General features: G+C 40.3%; 1 protein-coding gene across 3 annotated transcripts in view; it reads left to right on the forward strand.

The window, feature by feature from the left end:
• IGF2R (insulin like growth factor 2 receptor) overlaps positions 1-23537 on the forward strand; it is a 126876-nt gene that overhangs the window by 83051 nt on the left and 20288 nt on the right. For all 3 annotated transcript variants that reach the window (XM_070733800.1, XM_070733799.1, XM_070733801.1), the window contains exons 33-43: positions 1467-1592; positions 3782-4053; positions 5828-6034; positions 6891-7040; positions 8634-8795; positions 10675-10882; positions 12378-12524; positions 14679-14913; positions 18799-18935; positions 20013-20130; positions 21821-21967. In XM_070733800.1, coding sequence (XP_070589901.1) covers positions 1467-1592; positions 3782-4053; positions 5828-6034; positions 6891-7040; positions 8634-8795; positions 10675-10882; positions 12378-12524; positions 14679-14913; positions 18799-18935; positions 20013-20130; positions 21821-21967 — 1909 coding nt within the window. The remainder of the gene's footprint in view (positions 1-1466; positions 1593-3781; positions 4054-5827; positions 6035-6890; positions 7041-8633; positions 8796-10674; positions 10883-12377; positions 12525-14678; positions 14914-18798; positions 18936-20012; positions 20131-21820; positions 21968-23537) is intronic.

The following is a 23537-nucleotide window of genomic DNA, read 5'->3' on the forward strand; positions in this document are numbered from 1 at the left end:
GTGCCCATCCATGATGCCCACCTACTTGCATACACATCACCTGGCCCATCATAGGTCTTGATCTGCTTGCCATGTTTTCTGCCTCTTTCCAGTGGTCCTTGTTTAACCACAGAAGTGGGGACTGCTGAGATTACTGTCACTAAGTGATGCAGTCATGGAACATCATGCTTTAAAACTGGATTTGTGATGGAAATTTCAATCCTAACTGTCATAATGAAATCTATCTATCTATGTATCTATGTATCTATGTATGTATCTATGTATCTATCTATCTATCTATCTATCTATCTATCTATCTATCTATCCTATCCTATCCTATCCTATCCTATCCTATCCTATCCTATCCTATCCTATCCTATCCTATCCTATCCCATCCATCCATCCATCCATCCATCCATCCATCCATCCATCTATCTATACATCTATACAGAATAAAATCCATAATTGTTATTATATGTGTCCTGTCTGGCCAGATCAGGAATAAAGACCCACTCACACTTTGGTTCAGAGGTACTTATAGGGAAAGTCTCTTTGTAACACAACATTCTGCAATACAAGGGTTAACTCAATGGAATGCGATGTTAGCCGGGGTTTCTATCATTAGCAGGAGATAAGGGATGCCAGCCAAAATAGAATCATAAATCTTCGTGACTGATGTCTCTTTCTAAACTAATTTACTCAGACAGTCCAGGGGAAAATATGACTCAAAGCAAAAGCAGGCATCGAAATCCATGGGGACAGAAAAGGTTCTCAGCTCCAGGGCGACTGTCCTCCATGCTGAAAGTTGTTTACCACACCCCAGCCTTTCTTTATATAGTGCCCAGGTGTGGCCAAATGTCCCATAGATCTTATCAACGCCAAGAACCCCTTCTAGAGAGATATTAATATCTAGATCTCATCCTCCTTATTTTTGCATCTAACAGAGGGTCCTGATCATCAAAGTCCTCATCGCCCTCTGACTCAGACAATACCCTAACTGAGGGTTCTACAGTCTCTGGTGGTTCCTTAGTCCCTAACTTTCCCTCACTCTCACTCTCAAACTCAGGTGGCAAGAACGCTGGCTTGCAATGCCAGTATTGCTCCGTCTCCTGGTCCTCGAAATCCATGACCAGCTGAGCCAAACGTGAACCACTCGCAACAATATGAAATATTGTTTGACCGCAGTGACAGGAAGGCTTGGGGTCTCATTCTTATGGTTATATTGAGATGCAAACCATTACACTGCATGCACTTATGTTTAGGGCTCATGTTAAAATTCTGTGGGTATATATATATATATATATACCATCTTTATTATTTTTATAAATAATATGTCAAAAGTCCCGAATGAATGACTTTTATATTGGCTTTGAATTTTTTATGTCCTTCTACTGGAGTCAGCTTACTCAGCATCTTGATTGTTTTAATAAAAACGTGTTTTCCATACTAATATTTCTTTTTTTCCTCCCTCTTCTGTTTTCTTTCAGGTCAACTCTTTGACCTTAATCCTTTAAAGAGACAGGCTGGATACACTCTCTTAGACTTTGTGAACCAGAGAATGCTCCAGTTGAGTGTATGTGATGAACCTAAAACTTCCTGCGGTGGAAACAGTGGTAAGTTTTAACTTGCTGAGATGCTGACATTGAACCCAGGTACATAGGAAGAAAAAAGATTGTTGTGATGCTTTTTTTCCTTAAACCTATGTTACCATTGAGATTTGATGTAGCAGTAGTAATGTAGTAAAGTACATTTCAATAAAAATGTAGGACAGTACCTGGCTAATGATGTGTGCTCTTCTCCTGGGGTAAGCTTTTCCTTCCTTCCTGGTATATCCAGTTTATCAGCTATTCGTATAATCTACACATACGTCTCAATTAGTACATTAATGAATCCCACAAAATGGTTTGAATTCATACTATTCGAGGAGATTTTTCTCTTTTTAAAAGTTTTTATTGATTTTAAAAAAGAAAACAAAAAAAAAGAATATATGTCACATATACATTGTAGAACAGGTCATATTCCTTTTCTGCAACATCTTATATTGCCATTTCCTATACTCAATATTATACTAACCTATATACATTTCGAAGAAATTTTTCTGTGGGAAGCAGAATTATTGTTTCCATCTCAATGGAAATAGGCAGTTTTAAAACTCAACATAATGTTTATATGTTTATTAATGGAATACAGTGGTACCTCGATATACGAGTTTAATTCGTGCCAGAGCCGACCTCGTATGTCGATCAATTCGTATCTCGAACCAATGCATTTAGATTTGGCTTTTCGCGCTGAGATAACTGGAAAAAATTGAATTCTTGCGCCACCTAGTGGACGCTCGGCTCGTATCCCGAATTTGAGCTTGGGTGTCGAACAGAAATTTTGCTCGCGTCTCAGCTCGTAACTTGGAATACTCGCATGTGGAGCAGCTCGTATCTAGAGGTACTACTGTACTGTCATTATTTCCATTTAATGATCTCATAATCCCTTGCGGGTTGGAGTCTTGGCAACCGAATGGAATTAAGTGCTTAGTGGCCGGATGCCTTTCCTGTTGCCAATGCAGAGTTATATTCAGCAAGTATATTCTCATCATGCGCAGAGAGAGAAATATTACCTCTACCTAGGATCAAACTCGTAGCCTCCTGATTGTGAGGCGAGAGCTCTACCTCTAGGCCACCATACCACTCTACTAATGGAATACTGTATAATGGTTAAAAAAAAAGAGAGAGGGAGAGAAATTTGCATCCAATGTATATATAATATCTTCTGTATTCTGCTGCAGTTCTTCAAATTGAACTTTCCTTTTCTCCATTTTGCACAAGCTTTTAAAACCCAAACTGTGGCTTCAGCTACATATTTTCAGCTTTGTACTAAGTGAATTCTGGCTTACATTAAATGTGGTTTGAAATCAGTTTAAAAATTACACTAAATCAAATTTTGCACTATTCAGACTTACTCTAATTGTGGTCTACCTGTAACTTTAAAAAAATAGATAACTGCAAAACTTGCTACATGGCTCAGATTATCTTAGTTTCCAAAATTTATCTGGGATAGCAGTAAAATGATTTTTGGAGCGCATAGGCACGCTATATTTTACAAGCATGAAGTCCATTATGCCATATTTAAACAGCCACTCACTATATTGTTAATGGGATTAATACAAGACAAGTGTGTGGGGAGGAGGTGCATGTTCACAGCATATCATGCTGTATTGTGGATCTGGTGAAGACACTATCCCAACAATCTGATGTTAAGAAGCCTACATAGCCTCCTGTTGGGCATTGTAAGCCTTAATTGCCTACTTTATATTGAAGAAATAAGTCTGGAAGAGCAAAACTATATTAGGACTCTTCAGTGAATCATTAAACAACTTGATTCCAGCACTGGAAAATAGATAATAGTCTTTTAAATAAAAATCATAAAAGCATATCTCTTTTTAAAATGTATTAATAAAGTAGCATTTTCCCTACTACAGTGGTACCTCTACTTAAGAACGCCTCTACGTAAGAACTTTTCTAGACAAGAACCGGGTGTTCAAGATTTTTTTTGCCTCTTCTTAAGAGCCATTTTCTACTTAAGAACCCGAGCCCGGAAAAATTTCCCAGGAAATTTGAGAGCGGCACGAAGGCTCGGCCACTTTCCTGCCATTCCCCCTTTAATCCCAGGCATCTCGGACTTTTCTGGGCTGCCAAAGTTACAGTAGAGGTACCACTGTAATTGTGTTGGGCTCAATATTTCTTCTGTCAAAAACCAAGGAAAAAGAAAAAAAAATCCACTAGCATTGCTCTATTAATTCTGTTCATAGGAGTTTGCGTCACAGGTAGCCATCAGCCATCAATTAATGCTGGACAACTAAGTAAAGCATTAACCTATGAAGATGGAGTTTTGAAACTTGTCTACAAAGAAGGCGAGTCCTGTCCTGCAGATCCTGCTTTGAAGTACACAAGCTATTTCACCTTTGTGTGCAGGTTGGATGCTGGGCCTGGCAGTCAGCCAGTTCTCATTTCTTTTGATGAGAAAATATGCACTTATTTTTTCTCTTGGCATACTGTTTTAGCCTGTGAAGAAGAAAGAGTGGTAAGCAAATTGACTGTTTTATCAACTTAATTTTATCTAAAATGACTTGGTGTTATTTAAGATTTTTAAAAAGTTTAAATCTAGGGGGTTTTTTTGGGGTGGGGGGGTGGGGGGAGTTACAACGTAATACATTTACAAGTTTATTACATTCATTTGTGCTATTTTGCAAGGCAGTTGTTGAAGTAGAATAAGTTATTCTTACTAAGATAATAGAGGCAATATAATGTATATTAATTAGATTACTTGTAATCACCCTGTCATATTAATAAAAATCTTAGGATACAAGCAACAAGTGACAGTCATACAGTCCTAAGTGGAGGAAAAGGATGATAGGAATGATGAGAAAAAAAACCCTAGTAGAAATAGAAGTGCAAGTTTAGTAAAAAGTCTGAAAGTGTTGAGGGAATTATTTGTTTAGTAGAGTGATGGCGTTCAGGGAAAAGCTGTTCTTGTGTCTAGTTGTCTTGGTGTGCAGTGCTCTCTAGCAACGATTTGAGGGTAGGAGTTGAAACAGTTTGTGTCCAGGATGCGAGGGGTCAGTAAATATTTTCACAGCCCTCTTTTTGACTGGTGCAATATACAGGTCCTCAATGGAAGACAGGTTGGCAGCAATTGTTTTTTCTGGAGTTCTGATTCTCCTCTGAAGTCTGTGTCGGTCTTGTTGGGTTGCAGAACCAATCCAGACAGTTATAGAAGTGCAGACGACAGATTCAATGATTCCTCTGTAGAACTGTATCAGCAGCTCCTTGGGCAGTTTGAGCTTCCTGAGTTGGCACAGAAAGAACGTTCTTTGTTATGCTTTTTTGATGATGTTTTTGATGTTTTTGACTAGAGGTTTATGTCATGTTGCCCAGTGGTTAGAATGCAGTATTGTAGGCTAACCCTGGTCACAGCCAGGAATTCAGTCTTGACTGGCTCAAGATTGACTCAGCCTTCCATCCTTCCAAGATGGATAAAATGATATGCTGGCATTGTAAACTGCTCAGAGAGTGCTATAAAGCATTATGCAGTGGCATATGAGTGTTATTGCTATGCCATGCTAAAAGCTGCTGAAAGTAAGAGATGACATACATCAAATTTTCCCTTATTCACTCAATGCAGATTTATCTATAAAAGTTAACAGCCAAAACATTCTGGATTTTCCCCCTCTCTTTTAATAATGTTATTAAAAGTTTGAAAAATCTAAAAGCTAATACAATAATAAAATAAAAAATCAAGTATAAGAAAATTTAAAAAGTTAAAGGAAAGATTGCAAAAAAATTATTTCTAATCTTAGAAGTCTCTGTTGTTTTTATGCAGACATTTGTGTGCCTGTTTTTTATATATACTGTTTTTTATGAGATTATTAATTTCAATTGGAACTGGATGGGTGGGCATTGGATTTGGTATTGTGTACTGTACTGTTTTTTATTATTGTTGTGAGCCGCCCCGAGTTTGCGGAGAGGGGCGGCATATAAATCCAATAAACCTAAACCTAAACCTATTTCCTTACTTGGCTAGGCAATATCCTCAGGGTTAGAAAAGAGCAGTTTTTGTTGTCTGTTTATATATAGTAGCCTACCCTGTCAGTATTGGTGATGTTTGCTCCCTTAATAGTTCCTTGATAATAACAACAATAAAACGGAGACAACTCTTTATTTTTTTTAACTTCCTAAATTATTGCCCTCCAATTTTTATAAATGAAATGTTTGTGTTCTTTTTTCCAATATGTATCTATTATACCATTCATAATGGTTTTTTCTACTCATGTGAATCTTCTCTCCCCCATCCACAGGTAGACTGCTCAGTTACCAATGGCAGCAGTGTAATTGACCTTTCCCCTTTAATCCATTGGACAAGTGCTTATGAGATATTTAATGACTTTTCTGACCAAAATCCAGATTTCTATATAAATATTTGCCAACCATTAAATTCTATCAAGGATGTCAGTTGTCCACCTGGTGTAGCTGTTTGCATGATCCCACTTAATGGCTCTCCTGTAGTAAGTAATATTATCAGCATTTATGAAATTGTCTTCTTTTTTCACACCAGGATATTAGAATGAATACCTAAAATACCATGCCTAATAAGCTGGTTTAGTATTATTTAAGAGCACCAGTTCTTCGGTGACTCCATATTCTCCAAACAATAATTTGGAAAAGTAATTTCAGCATTTGACATAATATAAAATATTGAAAAGATGAGAGAAAAATGTTTCATTTTGGGGCACATCCACTGCTAAAAAGTCATGTTCCAAATTTCAGGAAACATTTCAATTATTTTCAAAGGGTTTTTGAATTTTGAACAATATGTGTTTACATATCATGACAAATCTCTTTAAAATTGAGAATATCTACAATCTTGGGGCAAGTAAAGGTTACACTTATTATTCATTAAAGTAGTCCAACTTCTTTCAGTCTTCTATATAAACTGGAAGAAACATTTTAACTTCTTTAAACAGCTGACTTATTTAAAACTAATATCATTTTGAAAGCAAAACAATTCAAACCAGGTCAGACTACTTAAAATATAGAAGCTGATTCTGGTATTTTGTGCTAAATGGGTAGTAATTTCAGACAGTGGATCATATTGATCTTGCCTAGGTTTTTAGCAGTAGTAATGTAACGATTTTGAGTACATCAGAACAAAATGTAATTGAAGTAATATCTCTCATCTTATGAGAAATACATTCATCATTAAAACGGATGGATTCCTTCTAAACCATCCTTTCACTCTGTCACTCAATGTAACACATGTTATTGCAACTTGTATATAGATAAAAGTAATTTATTTCCCACTTGATGCTGAAGCTTCAGTTTCATTTTGTGGTCAATCATATTTATATTATATTTAATTAGGATATTGGTCGAATCACAGCACCTCCTCACCTCAACAGTGCAACAAATGAAGTTAATATTGCTTTCAACAGCACCACTCCTTGTCCAGAAGATAAAAATCTCAACTATTCATCCCTTATTGTGTTTCACTGCAACAAAGGAACAAATCTGGTAACCATAGTTTTTTTTTGCTTGTTGGCAAAAACTTATAAATTAAGAAAATGTTGCCCGGGGGGGGGGGGGGGGCGATCTCTTCCAGGCATTGGGGGGGGGTGCACAACCAAACAGCTGTCTAATTTGTGAGTTAGCAGAAACTATAAGAGAAAAGAGCTATGCTCTGTTTGCATAGCCAATTCCTACTCTGCTTCACTAATGAGACTGGTGCATGAGGCTGTCTGCTACTAGGAAAGTTAATGTCCAGTAATTACAGTAATTTGTATGCCGCCCCGAGTCCGCGGAGAGGGGCGGCATAGAAATCTAAATAATAAATAAATAATAAATAATAAATTAGTGGGTTTTCTAGTGGCAGAGAAGACATTCTTCAATTGCTTTCCTGGTGGAGTGAGATTGAGACTCTAGAAAATGGAGAGTTTTGGAAATGATTAGAAAATTTGGTTTATTGAAACTGATCTGTGGAGTAGATGGGGGGTGGGGGGTGTTTTCTTGTCCTGCTTTAACAGGAAGCCCATAACTTTCTTGTGCATCACCTATGGTGCCAGATCCATGGGGTAGTTAGGCACATAGATATGGGAAGGTTAAGATGGGTACAGATGGAGGGGGAGTCTCTTTTGCTTCATTTGAAGCCTCTATTCAATCAACAAATCACTTTCATCTACTTGGAGAGGTTAGTACATATCCTTCCTTCTCAAATTCCTCCATGCTACAAGAAGATTCTGAGAACAATTACTACCCACTCATAGATGAGCATACCAGACAAAACCAAACAATGGGTACTGGACACATCCCTTCCCTCCTGCATCATTATCTACCGCCAAATGACTCAAGTCGAATGGATGGCATAGCTTGTGTTGGGAGAAGGTTGAAAACACTATTTCCATATTAGATCAATACATTTCAAAGTTGTCTGGCCACATCTTTTGATTTGGAGATGCATTATGTTGATATGTCCTTGTGGAATGCTTAGCGAAGCATGACATTAGAGGGATATTAAATGTGCTAATAGATATGCAAAGTTCCTTAACTATAAATAAAATAATTTCACCCATCCCAAACGTTCAACTTTCTGATCAGTAAAATAGATACATTGCCAACAGAGCCCATGATGATGAGGGGGAAATGTATTCAAGTTTCTGCTTTGGTCAGTTATCAAGCACTTCTTTGTTCCATTTTTAAACTAAATAAGGAGAAGTGGAGAAAGAATGAATTTTGAAGCCTCACAAAGGAAATATTCAAGTTGTGTACATAACCTGATATCAAACCCTTCTCTGGTACAGGCAAATTAATTTTTTAAAATTGTCTTAGATTTGTATATAAGCATGTGATCTGCAGTTCTCGCCAGAAAATCAGCATGAAGCAACAGAAGTTGAGACATGATCTTATTCTTTTGTTGTTGTAGAAATTTTTGAAGCTTGGTTATTTCCAGTGTCATCAACCTCAGTCACAGCAAGCAAAATCAAAATAATATAAATAAAAGCAGATGGGTTTATTTAACTTCAGTGTGTGTTTAATTTTCAACCATTTAGCTTTCTTATCTGATTCTCAAGCATAACCACTTTATTCCCTTGTTTGTTGTGTTGGTAATAGGGGAAGCCCAGAATGATAGAAAAATCCGGCTGTGAATATATATTTGAATGGAGCACCCCAGTGGTATGCCCTGATGAAGAAAATGTTTTGGGCTGCTCTGTCATGGATGAACAGTTACACTATGTTTTCAACCTGTCAAGCCTTGCAGGAAAGCCCTATAAGGTGATTATTATCAATAATTAGTTATGATTGTTCAGTCCAAAATATGTCAAAAAACCCTCTGGACACAAATTTGAATTTGTCTAGGACAGTAGGATATTCATACGACAATAAAATGTGCTCGTCATAAAAAGTTTCTTTTTCTGTAAGATATGGGCCTAAAAATCATGCAAATAATATACCGTGTTTCCCTAAAAATAAGACCCTGTCTTACATATTTTTTAAAAAAACCCAAATATGGCCCTGGCATTGGGGGGGGGGGCTTATTACTTTTGGGGTGCAGGAGGCGGGGCAGGCCACAAGACACACATCTTACATGAGTCTGGCAGCTCCACGCGAGAAGTTGTTAATTGCTAGCCCTCATGAAAAGTTTTTCTATACTTTGCAAGGTGTTCCTCTCTCTGTATAGAGAGACACCACAGAGCTACCAGACTTGGGTAAGGCGCATGTCTCGCTGTGGGGCAGGGGATTGGAGAGGATGGGGCTCTCGCCCCTCCAGCCGTGTCTGCTCCAGAGCCTTAATCCCTGCCTCGCCTCCGCCTCCTTTCAGGCAGGAGCGCATTTCAGAACACCGCCAAAGGCAGAGCCAGTCTTGTGGGGTAAGCACATCTTGTGTCGGTGCCTGCATGTACCCGCCTCTCGCTTGGGCGCTCTATCGCGCCTGGCCAAAAGAGTGCCCCCCGCAAAACGAGTGGCTTCTGTGCGGGGAAGAAAAAGAGAGCAACGAGAGGTGGGTGCACACAGGCACCGACACAAGAGCCGGGGTGGCGCAGCAGGTAGAGTGTTGTACTGCAGGCCACTGAAGCTGACTGTAGATCTGTAGGTCAGCGGTTCAAATCTCATCACCGGCTCAAGGTTCTCAGCCTTCCATCCTTCCGAGGTGGGTAAAATGAGGACCCGGATTGTGGGGGCAATATGCTGGCTCTGTTAAAAAGTGCTATTGCTAACATGTTGTAAGCCGCCCTGAGTCTAAGGAAAAGGGCGGCACAAAAATCAAACAAACAAACAAACAAACAAATAAACATTTCTTCCCGCTGGGTGAGTTACTACTGCTGCCACTTTTCCGAGGAAAGGATGGGGGGATTTGGAACAAATGGGAGCCACTGGGCGAGGGAGTGGCTTCCTCTGTTGTCCCGAGCGGACTCAGCCCGGGTGTGTGGGTCATGTCTTCCCCTTTCCCCGGAAAGTAGTTGTGAGGGCTTATTTTGGGGGGGAGGGGGAAATTTCCGTGCATGCCCTGAAAAGCCCAGTTGGGCTTAATATCAGGACATGTCCTATTTTCGGGAAACACGGTAGATGCATTGATCATCAGTGAGATGAATAAATACCATTCCTGGAACTGTTTCCCCCTATGAGTGTGAGATGAAATTCTGGTAACAACTGTGGGAGATTTTACAAGCATGATATTCACAGTACAGTAGTACCTCTAGATACGAGTTTAATTCGTTCCAGAACCGAGCTCGTATGTCAATCAACTCGCATCTCGAACGAATGCCTTTAGACATTGTTTTTCCCCACCGAGATAACCAGAAGCAAGGATTCTTGCGCCACCTAGTGGAGGCTTGACTCGTATCCCGAATTTGAGCTCGGGTGTCGAACAGAAATTTCGCTCTCGTCGTGGCTCGTAACTTGGAATACTCGCATGTGGAGCAGCTCGTATCTAGAGGTACTACTGTATTTTGGAAAATGAGCAAAGCATCTCTCTGAGCCTGCTGTTTAAAATGAACATCCTCTGGAAGATTCATTCTGAAACCCTTTGCACATTGTCTTGCATCATCTGGGGAGGCTCTTGGCATGGCCATTTGAGCCTTTTAAAATATTTAGCATTTTCTCTTATTCCATTTGCAGTTTTTTAATGGTATAGTTTTGGCTGTCAAAACAGGTTCCCTCTGGACGCAGGAGCTACCATCTTGGGGTATGTTCAGAAGCAGCAGATATACCTCAAGGACAATGCAAAGACGCTGCAGTTTGTCTTATCTCTGGCAATAGTGCCATCTCATTTGGCAACAAAAAACAATTAAAATTGGACTACCGGCATCAAGATGAAGCTGTTTTCTTGCAGTATAAAGGTGGTGAAAAATGTCCTCCAGGTACGAGATTTGCAAGGAATTTACTTTGAAAACTATACCATTGCTTGCTTAGTGGTCTTAATTCATCAGCTTTTCAGTGTTAAGATAAACTAACCTTATTTCCTTAACTTATTTATCCTAAGAATAATCCCATTGAGAATTTAAGGACGGTAACATTTAAGGCTACTCGGGTCTAATTCACCCATAGAATTTTCACTTAGTGATTTTGAGATTGAACTTTGTCCAGTGATCAAATGCATTAACTTATGTACTATTCTGGACTATCAAATTATAAGAAGTAAAAAGGAGGGATCAATGGGATAATACAGAGTGTCTTCGTGTAAATTTAAATCTTGAACATTGTATGATGTTGTTTTGGGGTTTGCATCTTGTTCCTCTTTGTATAATGTCATTTTGAAAGAAGAGCTGGAAGCAAAAGTATTCCAGGTGAAAGTGGCCAAGAATGATGATCTTTGAGACCATCTCAGTTTGTTCTTGTTCTGCCGGGCTCTCTGGTAGAAGCCTCCCGAAAATTCACGGGTACAAATTTCAGACATACACACACACACACACACACACACACGTACGTACGTGTTTGAAAATTCAAAACAATGTCCTTTATCACAAAATTCAAAAGAAACAAAGCACCCTTTTTGTATTGCAAAGAGTACTCTTCCCCAGAACAACCTTGTTGGCTGTACAAGTCCCTTAATCAGTCCTTAAGTACTTAGCTAGTAGCTATGAAGAAACGTCACCGCCGTCCTTCTTCCCACAAAGTGAAACACACACACACTTTACTCTGCTTTGGTGTCAAAGGCGTGAAAAAATCCACAAAGTTCAGACACAGCGAGGCACGATCCTGAAGAACTGCGATCAGATAATCTTCCACAATGGCCAAACTAGCACGCTGCTATTTACTCCGAGTCTTCGGAGAGGGGCGGCATACAAATCTAAGTAATAAAAATAAATAAATAAATAGCAGCAGCTCTAATTACTGGAGCCCCACCCAAATACAGGTGGCCTCTCTTATGTCCTGTAATATTTCCTCAATTGGTCTCTTCGATGCATAAGTCCACGCCTGCGTGGGTCTAACACTTCGTCATCCGAATCGACCGAAGATAATGGAGATTGGCTTCCTGGGCTGTGTGCCAAGCCCCCCTCTTCCAAGTCACCCCCACCTTCTTCGTCCGAGGAAACTGCACTCCCTGACTTTGCTGGCAACAAAACAGGCCTATGACATGTTGACGTTTCCCCTGCCTCCACCTCCACATTCCCTGGGGCAGGAGCTGGGCCAGAGCCAACGACAACAGTTCTAAAATAACCTGTGTAGAAATATGATGGCTGGTAGCAGTAGTTACATCAATTGTTACTTAAAACATGGCCTTTCTTAATTCTTGGTGCCACTGACAATCAACTTCTGTGCTAAGTTTTTAGTTAAGATATATTAATATTTTACTGTTAACATTTCATTGGTATTGCCGATTAAATATTTATTGCCTTTTTTTTTTACTTCCAGTGACTGAAAAGGGTGAGCTTTGTGTCTTCCCTTTCCAGTACAGTGGTAAAAGTTATGACAGGTGCATATCAGAGGGACAAGCGCGTCCATGGTGTGCTACAACTGATAACTTACTGAGAGACCAAAAATGGGGATTCTGTGTAAATGGTAAGTAAAGCGATCAAATTCTGCTATGCAGGGTTAAGCATTAAGATGCACAGCTGTACTGTATAGTGCTGGGATATCTTGGTGGCTTGAGATAAAGCAACAGCTGCTGAAAAGAAAATCCAATCAGGGTACAGATGGTTCTTGACTTATGACCACAGTTGAGCTCTAAATTTCTGTTGCTAAACAAGACAGTTATTGAGTGTGTTTTTTCCTGTTTTACAACCTTTCTTGCCACGGTTGTTAAGTAAATTACTCTGGTTGTTAAATTGTTAAAACATGGCTGAGAGCATATACACCAAGACAAATTCCTTGTGTGTCCAATCACACTTGGCCAATAAAATTCTATTCTATTCTATTCTATTCTATTCTAAAGTGAATTTGACTTTCTCCGTTGGCATTGTCAGAAGGTTGCAAAAAATGGTCACACAACCGCAGGATAGTGGCACCGTCATAAATATGAACTGGTTTGACAAGTGTTCAAATTTTAATGTAGCCATGGGGATGCTGCAATGGTTGTGAGTGTGAAAAATGGTCACAAGTCACTTTTTCCCAATGCTGTTGTAACTTGAAATGGTCACTAAACAATTAGTTATAAGTTGAGGGCCACCCTAATTTGTATTGCCGCACTTTAAGTGTTGTTATGTAACAGCACTAAAACCAGTTTTGTGCTCTAGATACAGACAATGCTTCAATATTTGTATTTGACTTTATTTATTTATTATTTATTTATTACTTAGATTTGTATGCCGCCCCTCTCCGAAGACTCGGGGCGGCTCACAACATGTAAAAAACAAATCATGTTTATCCACATTTGGAAGCGTCATTCAGAGACAACTGGCCATAAACCGGTCCTGTTGATGCATTACAGGTGGTCCTTGACTTAACCACTGCAAGTCAGGCCAGAAAGGGCTTCACAGCCCTCTCTAAGCAGTTTACAGAGAGTAAGCATATTGCTCCCAACAATCTGGGCCCTTATTTTACCGACCTTAGCAGAATGGAAGGCTGAGTCAACCTTGAGCCTATTGAGATTCGATCTGCCAAACTGCTGGCAGCTGGTGATCAACAGAAGTAGCTTGCAGTACTGTACTCTAACCACTGTACCACTAAAGCTCTTATTATGATCTTATTCATGGTGCTTGTTTAGTGGGCCATCACATGATCAGTTTTTTCAGAACTTTGGAATCATCAGAGTCATAAGTATCTTTCTTGGAGTCTTTTGTAACTTCGAACAATTGTTAAGTGACTGGTCGCAAGGCAAGGACTACCAGTACTAAGGCCAAGAAAAATAGAAACCTCATACAGGTTAATTAACCCCCTATCGTGTTTTCTTGAAGAAGAAGAAAATGTGACTGAATGTTAAGATTGGGAATTCCAAGTATACTTGAATATTAATACCCTCCAAATCAATTAGACTCAGCTTATTTTACATTTTAAAATGAGAATTTTGTAGAAAATGTATAAGATTGCCTTTGCTTTCTGAAACCTTCCTCCTTCCCAAATTCACTGTCCCTTATGATGACCTTATTACTTTGAATCGGTGTACAGCGTTCCCTCGATTTTTGCGGGTTCGAACTTCGCGAAACATCTATACCACGGTTTTTCAAAAATATTAATTAAAAAATACGCGGTTTCCCCCCCATACCACGGTTTTTCCCGCCCGATGATGTCATATGTCATTGCCAAACTTTTGTCTGCCTTTAAAAAACATTTTTTTAAAATAAACTTTATTAAATAAACATGGTGAGTAATAATCTAAATGGTTTCTAAGGGGATGGGAAATGGTAATTTAGGGGTTTAAAGTGTTAAGGGAAGGCTTGGTATACTGTTCATAGCCAAAAATGGTGTTTTTACTTCCGCATCTCTACTTCGCGGAAATTCGACTTTCGCGGGCGGTCTCGGAACGCATCCCCCGCGAAAATCAAGGGAACACTGTATAATAATTCCAGTTCTGATCACTAACTCAGATAGCTGATATGCCTAGACTTATACAGTTTTGCCCAAATATAACACTACCGAACCATTGTACACAACTTGGACGATATGAACATTAAAAGACAAAGATAGATAAACGTATTTATTGCTAACAACTTTCCCATAGAATTTAATTCATGGATTTACAGTCTTATTTATAAAGCTTTTGTTTATATCTTGCAGAAACTGGACAGCGTGAATCTACTATTATTTTTAAGTGTGATGAAAGTGCTAATGATAGAAGTCCTCAGCTGCTGAGTGAGACCCTTGGCTGCTCTGTCACATTTGAATGGAGGACCCAGCTTCTATGTCCTCCAAGGAAGATGGAATGCAAGTTTATTCAGAAGCACAAAACTTATGATTTGAGAGTACTTTCCTCACTCACAGGCTCATGGGTCTTCGCGGACAAGGGCAGCTCGTGAGTGTACTTTGGAACTCTAATGGAACTCAACTTACCAGTTTGTTATTCATTGCTAGTACAGCTAATCATTCTTTTGAGTGTGTATCTTGCAATTCAGGCAAGGATGCTTGAGTATCAGGAAAGTGACTAAGACTAGGCAGCGCTTAAATAAAATGTTGTAGTCGTGTTTTTTTTTCCCCCAGTCAAGGGACTGTTTGAAGGAAAATGTACATCAAAGAGAAGTGTAGGGTGGTTGTTAATTAAAAAGGGAGGGAATACATTATTTTTACTAGAAATATTTGATCACCCCGCTTTGCTCTGTTGAATAATCTAGAATCATTGGAATACCGTGTCTAGATTGACTATCACTTTAGAAAATTATATTTGAAATACAGTGGTACCTCTACTTAAGAACTTAATTCGTTCCGTGACCAAGTTCTTAAGTAGAAAAGTTTGTAAGTAGAAACAGTTTTCCCATAGGAATCAATGTAAAAGCAAATAATGCGTGCAAATCCATTACGAAAGAAATAAAAGCTCGGAATTTGGGTGGGAGGAGGAGGAAGAAGAAGAGGAAGAGGAGTCACTGCCGAAGGGAGAAGGTGAGGTGAGGGGAATCAAAAAATGTGTGCAAACCCATTAAGAAAGAAATAAAAGCTTGGAATTTGGGTGGGAGGAGGAGGAGGAAGAAGAGGAGGAAGACAGTCACTGCCGAAGGAAGAAGGTGAGGTGAGGAGAATAAAAAAAATCCAAAATTTAAGGCTAAAAAAAAAAAGAGGGATTCTGAGGCGGTGAAGAAGAGCATGCGCCTCCCATACACCTGGCATGAGGCTGCTTCCCATACACTGCACCAGAGAGGGAAACCCAGGTGGGGGGAACCTCCCACTCCTTTGAACGAAAGGCTGCTGCTGCTGCTACCTGCTTCCTCTTCCTTCCCATGCTGAAGGGCTCTCCTCTCGCTCGCTTTGTAGCTGGCGCTTTCCTTCACTGTGGTGACTCCTTGGTTTGGCTGAAGCCGAGTTGATCTGGCCAGGGCGAAGCACCGCCTTTTGCCTTTCCATGCCCAGACACTCCGGGAAGCAACCTCGCTGGGTGTATGGGAGGCAATGAAGTGGTTTATCCCCTCTCTAAGTGCCCAGAGAAAGGAAAATGCTCCGTTCGCTCTGGACTGCCAAAGCCTCCTTAAACGCCACCGAAAAACTCCACTGGCAGCCCAGAAAAGCCCGAGATCGCCGAGATTAAAGGGGGAATGGCAGGAAACTGGCTGGGCCTTTCTGCCACTCTCAATTTCCTGGGAAATTTTTCCGGGCTCAGGTTCTTAAGTAGAAAATGGTTCTTGAGAAGAGGCAAAAAAATCTTGAACACCTGGTTCTTATCTAGAAAAGTTCTTAAGTAGAGGCATTCTTAGGTAGAGGTACCACTGTATATAGAAGAACTTTTGGAAAATTCAGTTGAGTTACATTGGTTGTCATAGATAGATAATGTTCCATTTCATGCTCTGGGAATTTATTTTTTAAAGTAAGATAGTCCTTATTGGGGCCCTATACTGATTACATTTGGAAACATTAAACTGCAGTTTAATGTTTCCAAATGTAAAATAATGCACTTGGAGAAAAGGAATCCTCAATCTGAGTATTGCATTGGCAGTTCTGTGTTAGCAAAAACTTCAGAGGAGAAGGATTTAGGGGTAGTGATTTCTGACAGTCTCAAAATGGGTGAACAGTGTGGTCGGGTGGTAGGAAAAGCAAGTAGGATGCTTGGCTGCATAGCTAGAAGTATAACAAGCAGGAAGAGGGAGATTGTGATCCCCTTATATAGAGCGCTGGTGAGACCCCATTTGGAATACTGTGTTCAGTTCTGGAGACCTCACCTACAAAAAGATATTGGCAAAATTGAACGGGTCCAAAGACAAGAATGGTGGAAGGTCTTAAGCATAAAACGTATCAGGAAAGACTTAATGAACTCAATCTTTATAGTTTGGAGGACAGAACGAAAAGGGGGGACATGATCGAACCATTTAAATATGTTAAAGGGTTAAATAAGGTTCAGGAGGGAAGTGTTTTTAATAGGAAAGTGAACACAAGAACAAGGGGACACAATCTGAAGTTAGTTGGGGGAAAGATCAAAAGCAACATGAGAAAATATTATTTTACTGAAAGAGTAGTAGATCCTTGGAACAAACTTCCAGCATACGTGGTTGGTAAATCCACAGTAACTGAATTTAAACATGCCTGGGATAAACATACCGTATTTTTCGCTCTATAAGACGCACCTGCTGATAAGACGCACCTAGATTTTAGAGGAGGAAAATAGAAAAAAAATATTTTGAGCCAAAAAGGGGAGAGGAAGAGAGGAAGGAGTGAAAGAAGGGAGTGGGGGAGGAAAGAAGGGAGGAAGGAAAAGGAAAGCAAGAAATGGAGGGAGGAAAGGAAGGAAGGAAGGAAAGAAAGAAAGAAAGAAAGAAAGGGGGAAGGGACAGGAACAGAGGAAGGAAGCAAGGAAACTTATGAAAGGGGAGAGTAAGAGAGGAAGGACTGAAGGGAGGGAGGGAGGGAAGAAGGTAGGAAGGAGAAAGAAAAGAAGAAATAGAGGAAGGGAAGGTAAAAGAGAGAAAGAAAAAGAGCAAGAAAGAAAGCAAGAAAGAGAGAAAGAAAGAAAATGAAAGAGAAATAAAAATAGAGAGGGGGAATGAAAGAAATGGAAGGAGGGAAGGAAGGAGAGAAAGAAAGAGAAAGAAAGAAAGCAAGAGAAAGAAAAAAGAATGAAAGAGCAAGAGAGCAAGAGAGAAAAAGAAAGAAAGAAAGAAAGAAAGAAAGGCAACTTCAAAGAAAGGCTCACTGAGTATCTCTCACTCTCTCTCTCTCTCTCTTTCTATCCCTCTTTCTTTCTTTCTCTTCCTTTCTCTCTCTCCTCTTCCTTTATCTCCTCTCTCTCCCTCCCTCTCTCTTTCTCTCCCCCCTCTCTCCCCCTTTCCCTCTCTCTTTCTCTCTCGCTATCTCTCCCCCCTCTCCCTCTCTCTTTCTCTCCCACCTCTCCCCCCTTTCCCTCTCTCTTTCAGGAGAGGCGGGGCCGGCGAAGGTGATATTCAATGTCGGGGCGCTCGGGCGGTTGCGCGCGCTCCCTATCTCCCTGCTAGCCCACTCAGAATATTCAAAATAAGAAAAACCTTCACCGGCAAAGGCTTTTCTTATTTTGAATATTCCGAGTGGGCTAGCAGGGAGATAGGGAGCGCGCGCAACCGCCCGTGCGCCCCCGACATTGAAGACCTCCGCTGAGAAAAACTTTTGCCGGCATTTCCTCTCGGCGTCAAGGAGGCGCAGCGGCGGGCGGAGAGAGGGAAGGGGGGGCAGCGGCGTCCCTCCTGGCCTTGGCGGGCCGCCCGACCCTCCCCACCTCCTGCAAATGCGGCGGGCGGCGGGGGGAGAGCGAGGAGCCGGTTCTGGCGGGCGCGGGGCTTGGCTGGCTGGCTGGTGGGGGGAGCGCCGCTGGTGCGGAGGGAGACCCTCCTCCGGGAGGGAGGGGGCCAGGCAGCAGCTAGCCAGCCAGCCGGCGGGATGGCTCTTCCGAGTTCGCAGCCTCCCCCCCCTCCCTGCCTGCATCTTCGCTCCATAAGACGGGGCTGATTTTTCTTCCTACTTTGGGAGGAAAAAAACTGCATCTTATGGAGCGAAAAATACGGTATATCCATCCTAAGATAAAATACAGGAAATAGTATAAGGGCAGACTAGATGGACCATGAGGTCTTTTTCTGCCGTCAGTCTTCTATGTTTCTATGTTTCTATGATTGTGTTTTTAAAAAACTTTTGATGCTTTAAATAAAATAAAACATCAGTATTGATGCTTTAAATATTTATTGCACTGATGGAATGTCTGCTGAAATGACCGTCTTTTCCTTCTTGGATTTAGTTACTACATGAACCTTTGTCAGAGAGTCCACGAAGGACCCTCAGGTTGTCCTGAGAGGGCAAGTGTTTGTCGACGAAATCAGAATGGTGCCGTCCAAGTTCTGGGGTTAGTTCATACGCAAACACTTAATGTTGCAGGTATGTCTCTTTGGTGTCCCCTGCTATTTTATGCAAGGGAAAGTGAAAATAGCCTTAATTTGTTAACATTTATTTATTATTTGTCTTGGACCATTTTGTACTCCTATGCAAACAAATCCAGGTGGTATACAGTAAGTTTGTGATAAAATGATAACATTTGTCCTACATTATTAACAAATACTTAATACATAAGTAATAGCAGAATTGCTAGCTTTGCAAGTTAAAAGGTCCCAATGTTCATTTGGTAGAAGCTAAAGGTTCAATAAAAATGGTAAGGTTTTTAGTGCCCTCCAGGATGCCTGGATGAAGGCGCTGTGTACACCTTTGTTTTACCAAGTGGAAAGAGTCATAGAGAAAGTCTGTTTTCTAGCCTGTGTCCATATCCTTCACAGGGAAAGGAACTTAAGCAGATACTCTATAGAAGTTTGTAGATGATGAGAGGATAAGGAGGTCCCTAAAGTGAACTGATCACTCCTTGGATAGTCTTAAAATGGGACCAGGAAGCCTGTTGGTGGCAGCTGCAAGCTTTGTCTTGATCTGCAAAACTGAGTTATCCTTAGTTTTAATTTTGTTTTCTAATTTCATTAGGGTTACATGAACTCATTTGCATATGGATTACTGAAAAAACAAAACTAATGCTAACATATTATTCATTACATCCATGTAATTCCCCTTATGATGTTCTTCTAGAAAGGGTCTGTAGCTATGGAAATAGAAAGAAACCTCCTGGTGCTCAGTGCTTACATGGGTCAGCTATTCTTTAAAATTCAAACAGTTTTTAGAACAAAATATTTTTTTAATTTTGCGAAAGTATTGATATCAATCTGTGAAATCAAACTATGGACATATACTAAATATATTCATATGTCCCAGCTATAAAGTATTAGTCTTTGGAGATATTACCAATTATTGTTGATGAAGAAAATATTACTAATGCCAAATCATAAATAATTTAATTTTAATAAAACATCACAAATAGCATCTAGTTAAATTCATTTTGGGGGAGAGGACCTTCACAGCATTGCTCTATATTCAGAATCTCATTTGCTTTTAATAAAACCTGGTGCTTTATTTCAGGTGACAAGGTTCTTGTCAGCTACTCCAATGGTCATGAATGTCCAAAGAAGAACAAAAAGGCAACAACAGTCATAGAGCTGAAATGTGGAAAAACTGTTGGGTTGCCAAGATTCAACAGGTAAAGAGGTGTATGGATGATTTGTTTTTTATGGCATAACAAAGGCCACTTCAGCTTTTATCAAGGTATATACTATGCACATGGCATCATTTAGATTTTAGGGAAGCTTTCTTTGATCTAGTGCCAAATTTGTGTCATTGCGGTGTCATACGACATATCATGACTTTCCCCCCCTTTGCTAAACTGGGCGTGGCCGTGCCCAGTGCATGATGCATTCAGCCTGTGGGCCGTGAGTTTGACAACCCTGATCTAGCGTGTTCTGTATATTTTAGTAACTCCTAATCAGCCATAATATGGCCATACAAATGAAGTCAACAAATGAATGAATGAATGAATGTTGAGAAAGACCAGCATGTGGTGTGGACGAGTGATTTACACTAATCACCAAATTAAGTAGTAGAAATAAAATAATCGTTATGCTAGTAAAGTGATACCTCGTCTTATGAACTGAATTCGTTCCGTGACCAGGTTCGTAAGATGAAAAGTTCGTAAGACTAAGCAATTTTCCCCGTAGGAATCAATGCAAAAGCAAATAATGCGTGCAACCCCATCCCAAAAGTCACCCCTTTTGCCTTGCACTGCTGGGAATCCCCGCCTCCGGACTTCCGCTGCCAGCCGAAGCACTGGGATTCCCCCCTGAGGCTCCCCTCGCTGTGAAACCCCATCTCCGGACTTCCATTGCCAGCCGAAGCGAAGGATTCCCATCATTTTTGCTGGCGCTGCTTTGAATCCCAGCGAGGGGAGCTTCAGAGGAATCCCAGCACTTCGGTTGGTAACGGAGGTCCAGCGGTGGGGTTTCCCAGCGAGGGGGGCCTCAGGAGAATCTCAGCACTTCGGCTGGCAATGGAAGTCCAGAGGCGGGGCATCCCAGTGGCGGTGGCTCGGGTTCGTAAGGTGAAAATAGTTCGGAAGAAGAGGCAAAAAAATCTTAAGCACCGGGTTCGTATCATGAAAAGTTCATATGAAGAGGGGTTCGTAAGATGAGGTATCACTGTAGTACCAATGAAAATAAAATCTATGTTCCAGTCTAGTTTTGGTTCTAATTCTTCCATTTTTTGAGCATAAATGTCTCTATCTGCTGAAAATCCAGCTGCAGACCTTGAGCTGATTGATGTAACATACTGTATGTACATGTGCACAAACACACATATCCCCCTTATGCAAAGTATAATTCTGTGTTTTACACTTTAAACCATTCTGCTCAGATAGTTAGGAGGCAAAAGAGGAGGTCTCCCCCCTGTATCTTGACAGCATGCCTATTTTAAGGTCAAATCCTCTAAAGGTTTACATTGGATTACTAAATAAAACCATCTATTTTAAATGGGTGATTTATAAACCTTTGCCTCTTATGGCTATAGAGAAGTGTTGAACTAATTCTTTAAAACTGGAACTCTTTACATAATTGCATTCTGATTTACAGAGCAGAAAAAAGTTTTTTGCGGGGTTTAAACTTTATTGAATAAACCCAATTGGCTAGGTTCACAAAGAACATTAAGTTAGGAACTAGAATGACCCTAATGGAACTTGGGAAAATGTGTGCTTGATTTATGTTCAGTGAAATGTGTAAATCCAATCGTCACATCCACCCAATAGGAAAGATAAATAGCAAATTTTATTCCTCTTAGTCTTTACCGTCATGTCATCTCGGCCTCTACTGTTATGTGTTAATTTCCCAAATGCTTCCTTTTAGGATTGATGAAGAAAATTGTGCCTATTACATTACCTGGGAAACTCGAGCTGCTTGTGCTGTGAAACCTCAAGAAGTAAAGATAGAGAATGGCACAGTTATAAATCCAGAGACAGGAAAGAATTTCAGCTTGGGTAATATTTATTACAAGTAAGTTATTTTTTGGTGTGTGCGTGTAATTTTTTTAATTTTTTTTCGTCCATACAAACTTTTTTCAATATTATTATTATTATTATTATTATTATTATTATTATTATTATTATTATTATTAAATTTGTATGCCGCCCCTCTCCGAAGACTCGGGGCGGCTAACAACAATATAAAAAGACAGTATAAACAAATCTAATATTAAAAAGCAATCTAAAAACCCCCAATTTAAAGAACCACTCATACATACAAGCATACCATGTATAAATTTCAATTCCCCCATGCCTGACGACAGAGGTGGGTTTTAAGGAGCTTGCGAAAGGCAAGGAGGGTGGGGGCAACTCTGATATCTGGGGGGAGCTGGTTCCAGAGGGTCGGGGCCGCCACAGAGAAGGCGCTTCTCCTGGGTCCCGCCAAACGACATTGCTTAGTCTACGGGATCCGGAGAAGGCCAACTCTGTGGGACCTGACCGGTCGCTGGGATTCGTGCAGCAGAAGGCGGTCCCGGAGATATTCTGGTCCGATACCATGAAGGGCTTTATAGGTCATAACCAACACTTTGAATTGTGACCGGAAATTGATCGGCAACCAATGCAGACTGCGGAGTGTTGACGTAACATGGGCATACCTTGGGAAGCCCATGATTACCTTCAAATTACAATAAAAACAGTATCATATTAGTAAAAAGTAAGTTAATTTTTAAAGTACTTGTAAGAGACCAAGAGAAGACTCTTGATGATCTGTTTTTAGTTGCCAATTGGTTTAGTGAAAAACTGGTAGGTGAACTGAACTGAACAAAACGTCTATCTACCACGTCTAGAAATAGGAAGTTTCCGGTCATAACCATTCGTCTGGATTTTTTTAAAGTGATGCAATAACTTTTAAATCCGGGTGGATGTACTGACAACTTTATAAGAAGGGAAATTTAAGAGCTAAGGTTTGGTATATGGTGCATGGGTTAATACATTTCTTAAGGAATTAACTAATTTTACACAGTAGTAGGTTCTACTTATCTTTGTTACAGGTTTGGGAATGGGAGCGCATGGGTTGCACGCTTTCCATGCAGGCAGTGCTTCTGCATATATGCAGAAGATTCTGCACATGCGCAGAGCATTTTTTGATGACGTCCGGGCGGATGGGTGGAGCCTCCCACCACCGCTGCTACCAGATCACCGTACTGGGTTGAATGGTGGTGGATTGCTACTGAGCAATCCACCACTGATTTTGCATCTATATGGCTTATTTATACTGTTATATAGGTATGTGTGCATATTGAAAAACACTCCATTTTCTCACAGAGACAGATTCATCCTAATCTGTTGAACTTTAGTGCAACATACATCCATATAGTATTAAGTAAATCAATAGAACAGAAGTAAATTCTCTTCCAGTAGGCACAGTAGCAAATTTGTGTATATGTGGTAGATTGATGCAAGAGATATAAGGTAGATTTTTCAATTTTTAGGAAAGTAATTATTATTGATGATAATAATAATAATAATAATAATAATAATTTATTAGATTTGTATGCCGCCCCTCTCCGAAGACTCGGGGCGGCTCACAACAAGCGATA

Source organism: Erythrolamprus reginae, chromosome 1 (assembly GCF_031021105.1).
Source record: "Erythrolamprus reginae isolate rEryReg1 chromosome 1, rEryReg1.hap1, whole genome shotgun sequence".
Taxonomy (NCBI): Eukaryota; Metazoa; Chordata; class Lepidosauria; order Squamata; family Dipsadidae; genus Erythrolamprus; species Erythrolamprus reginae.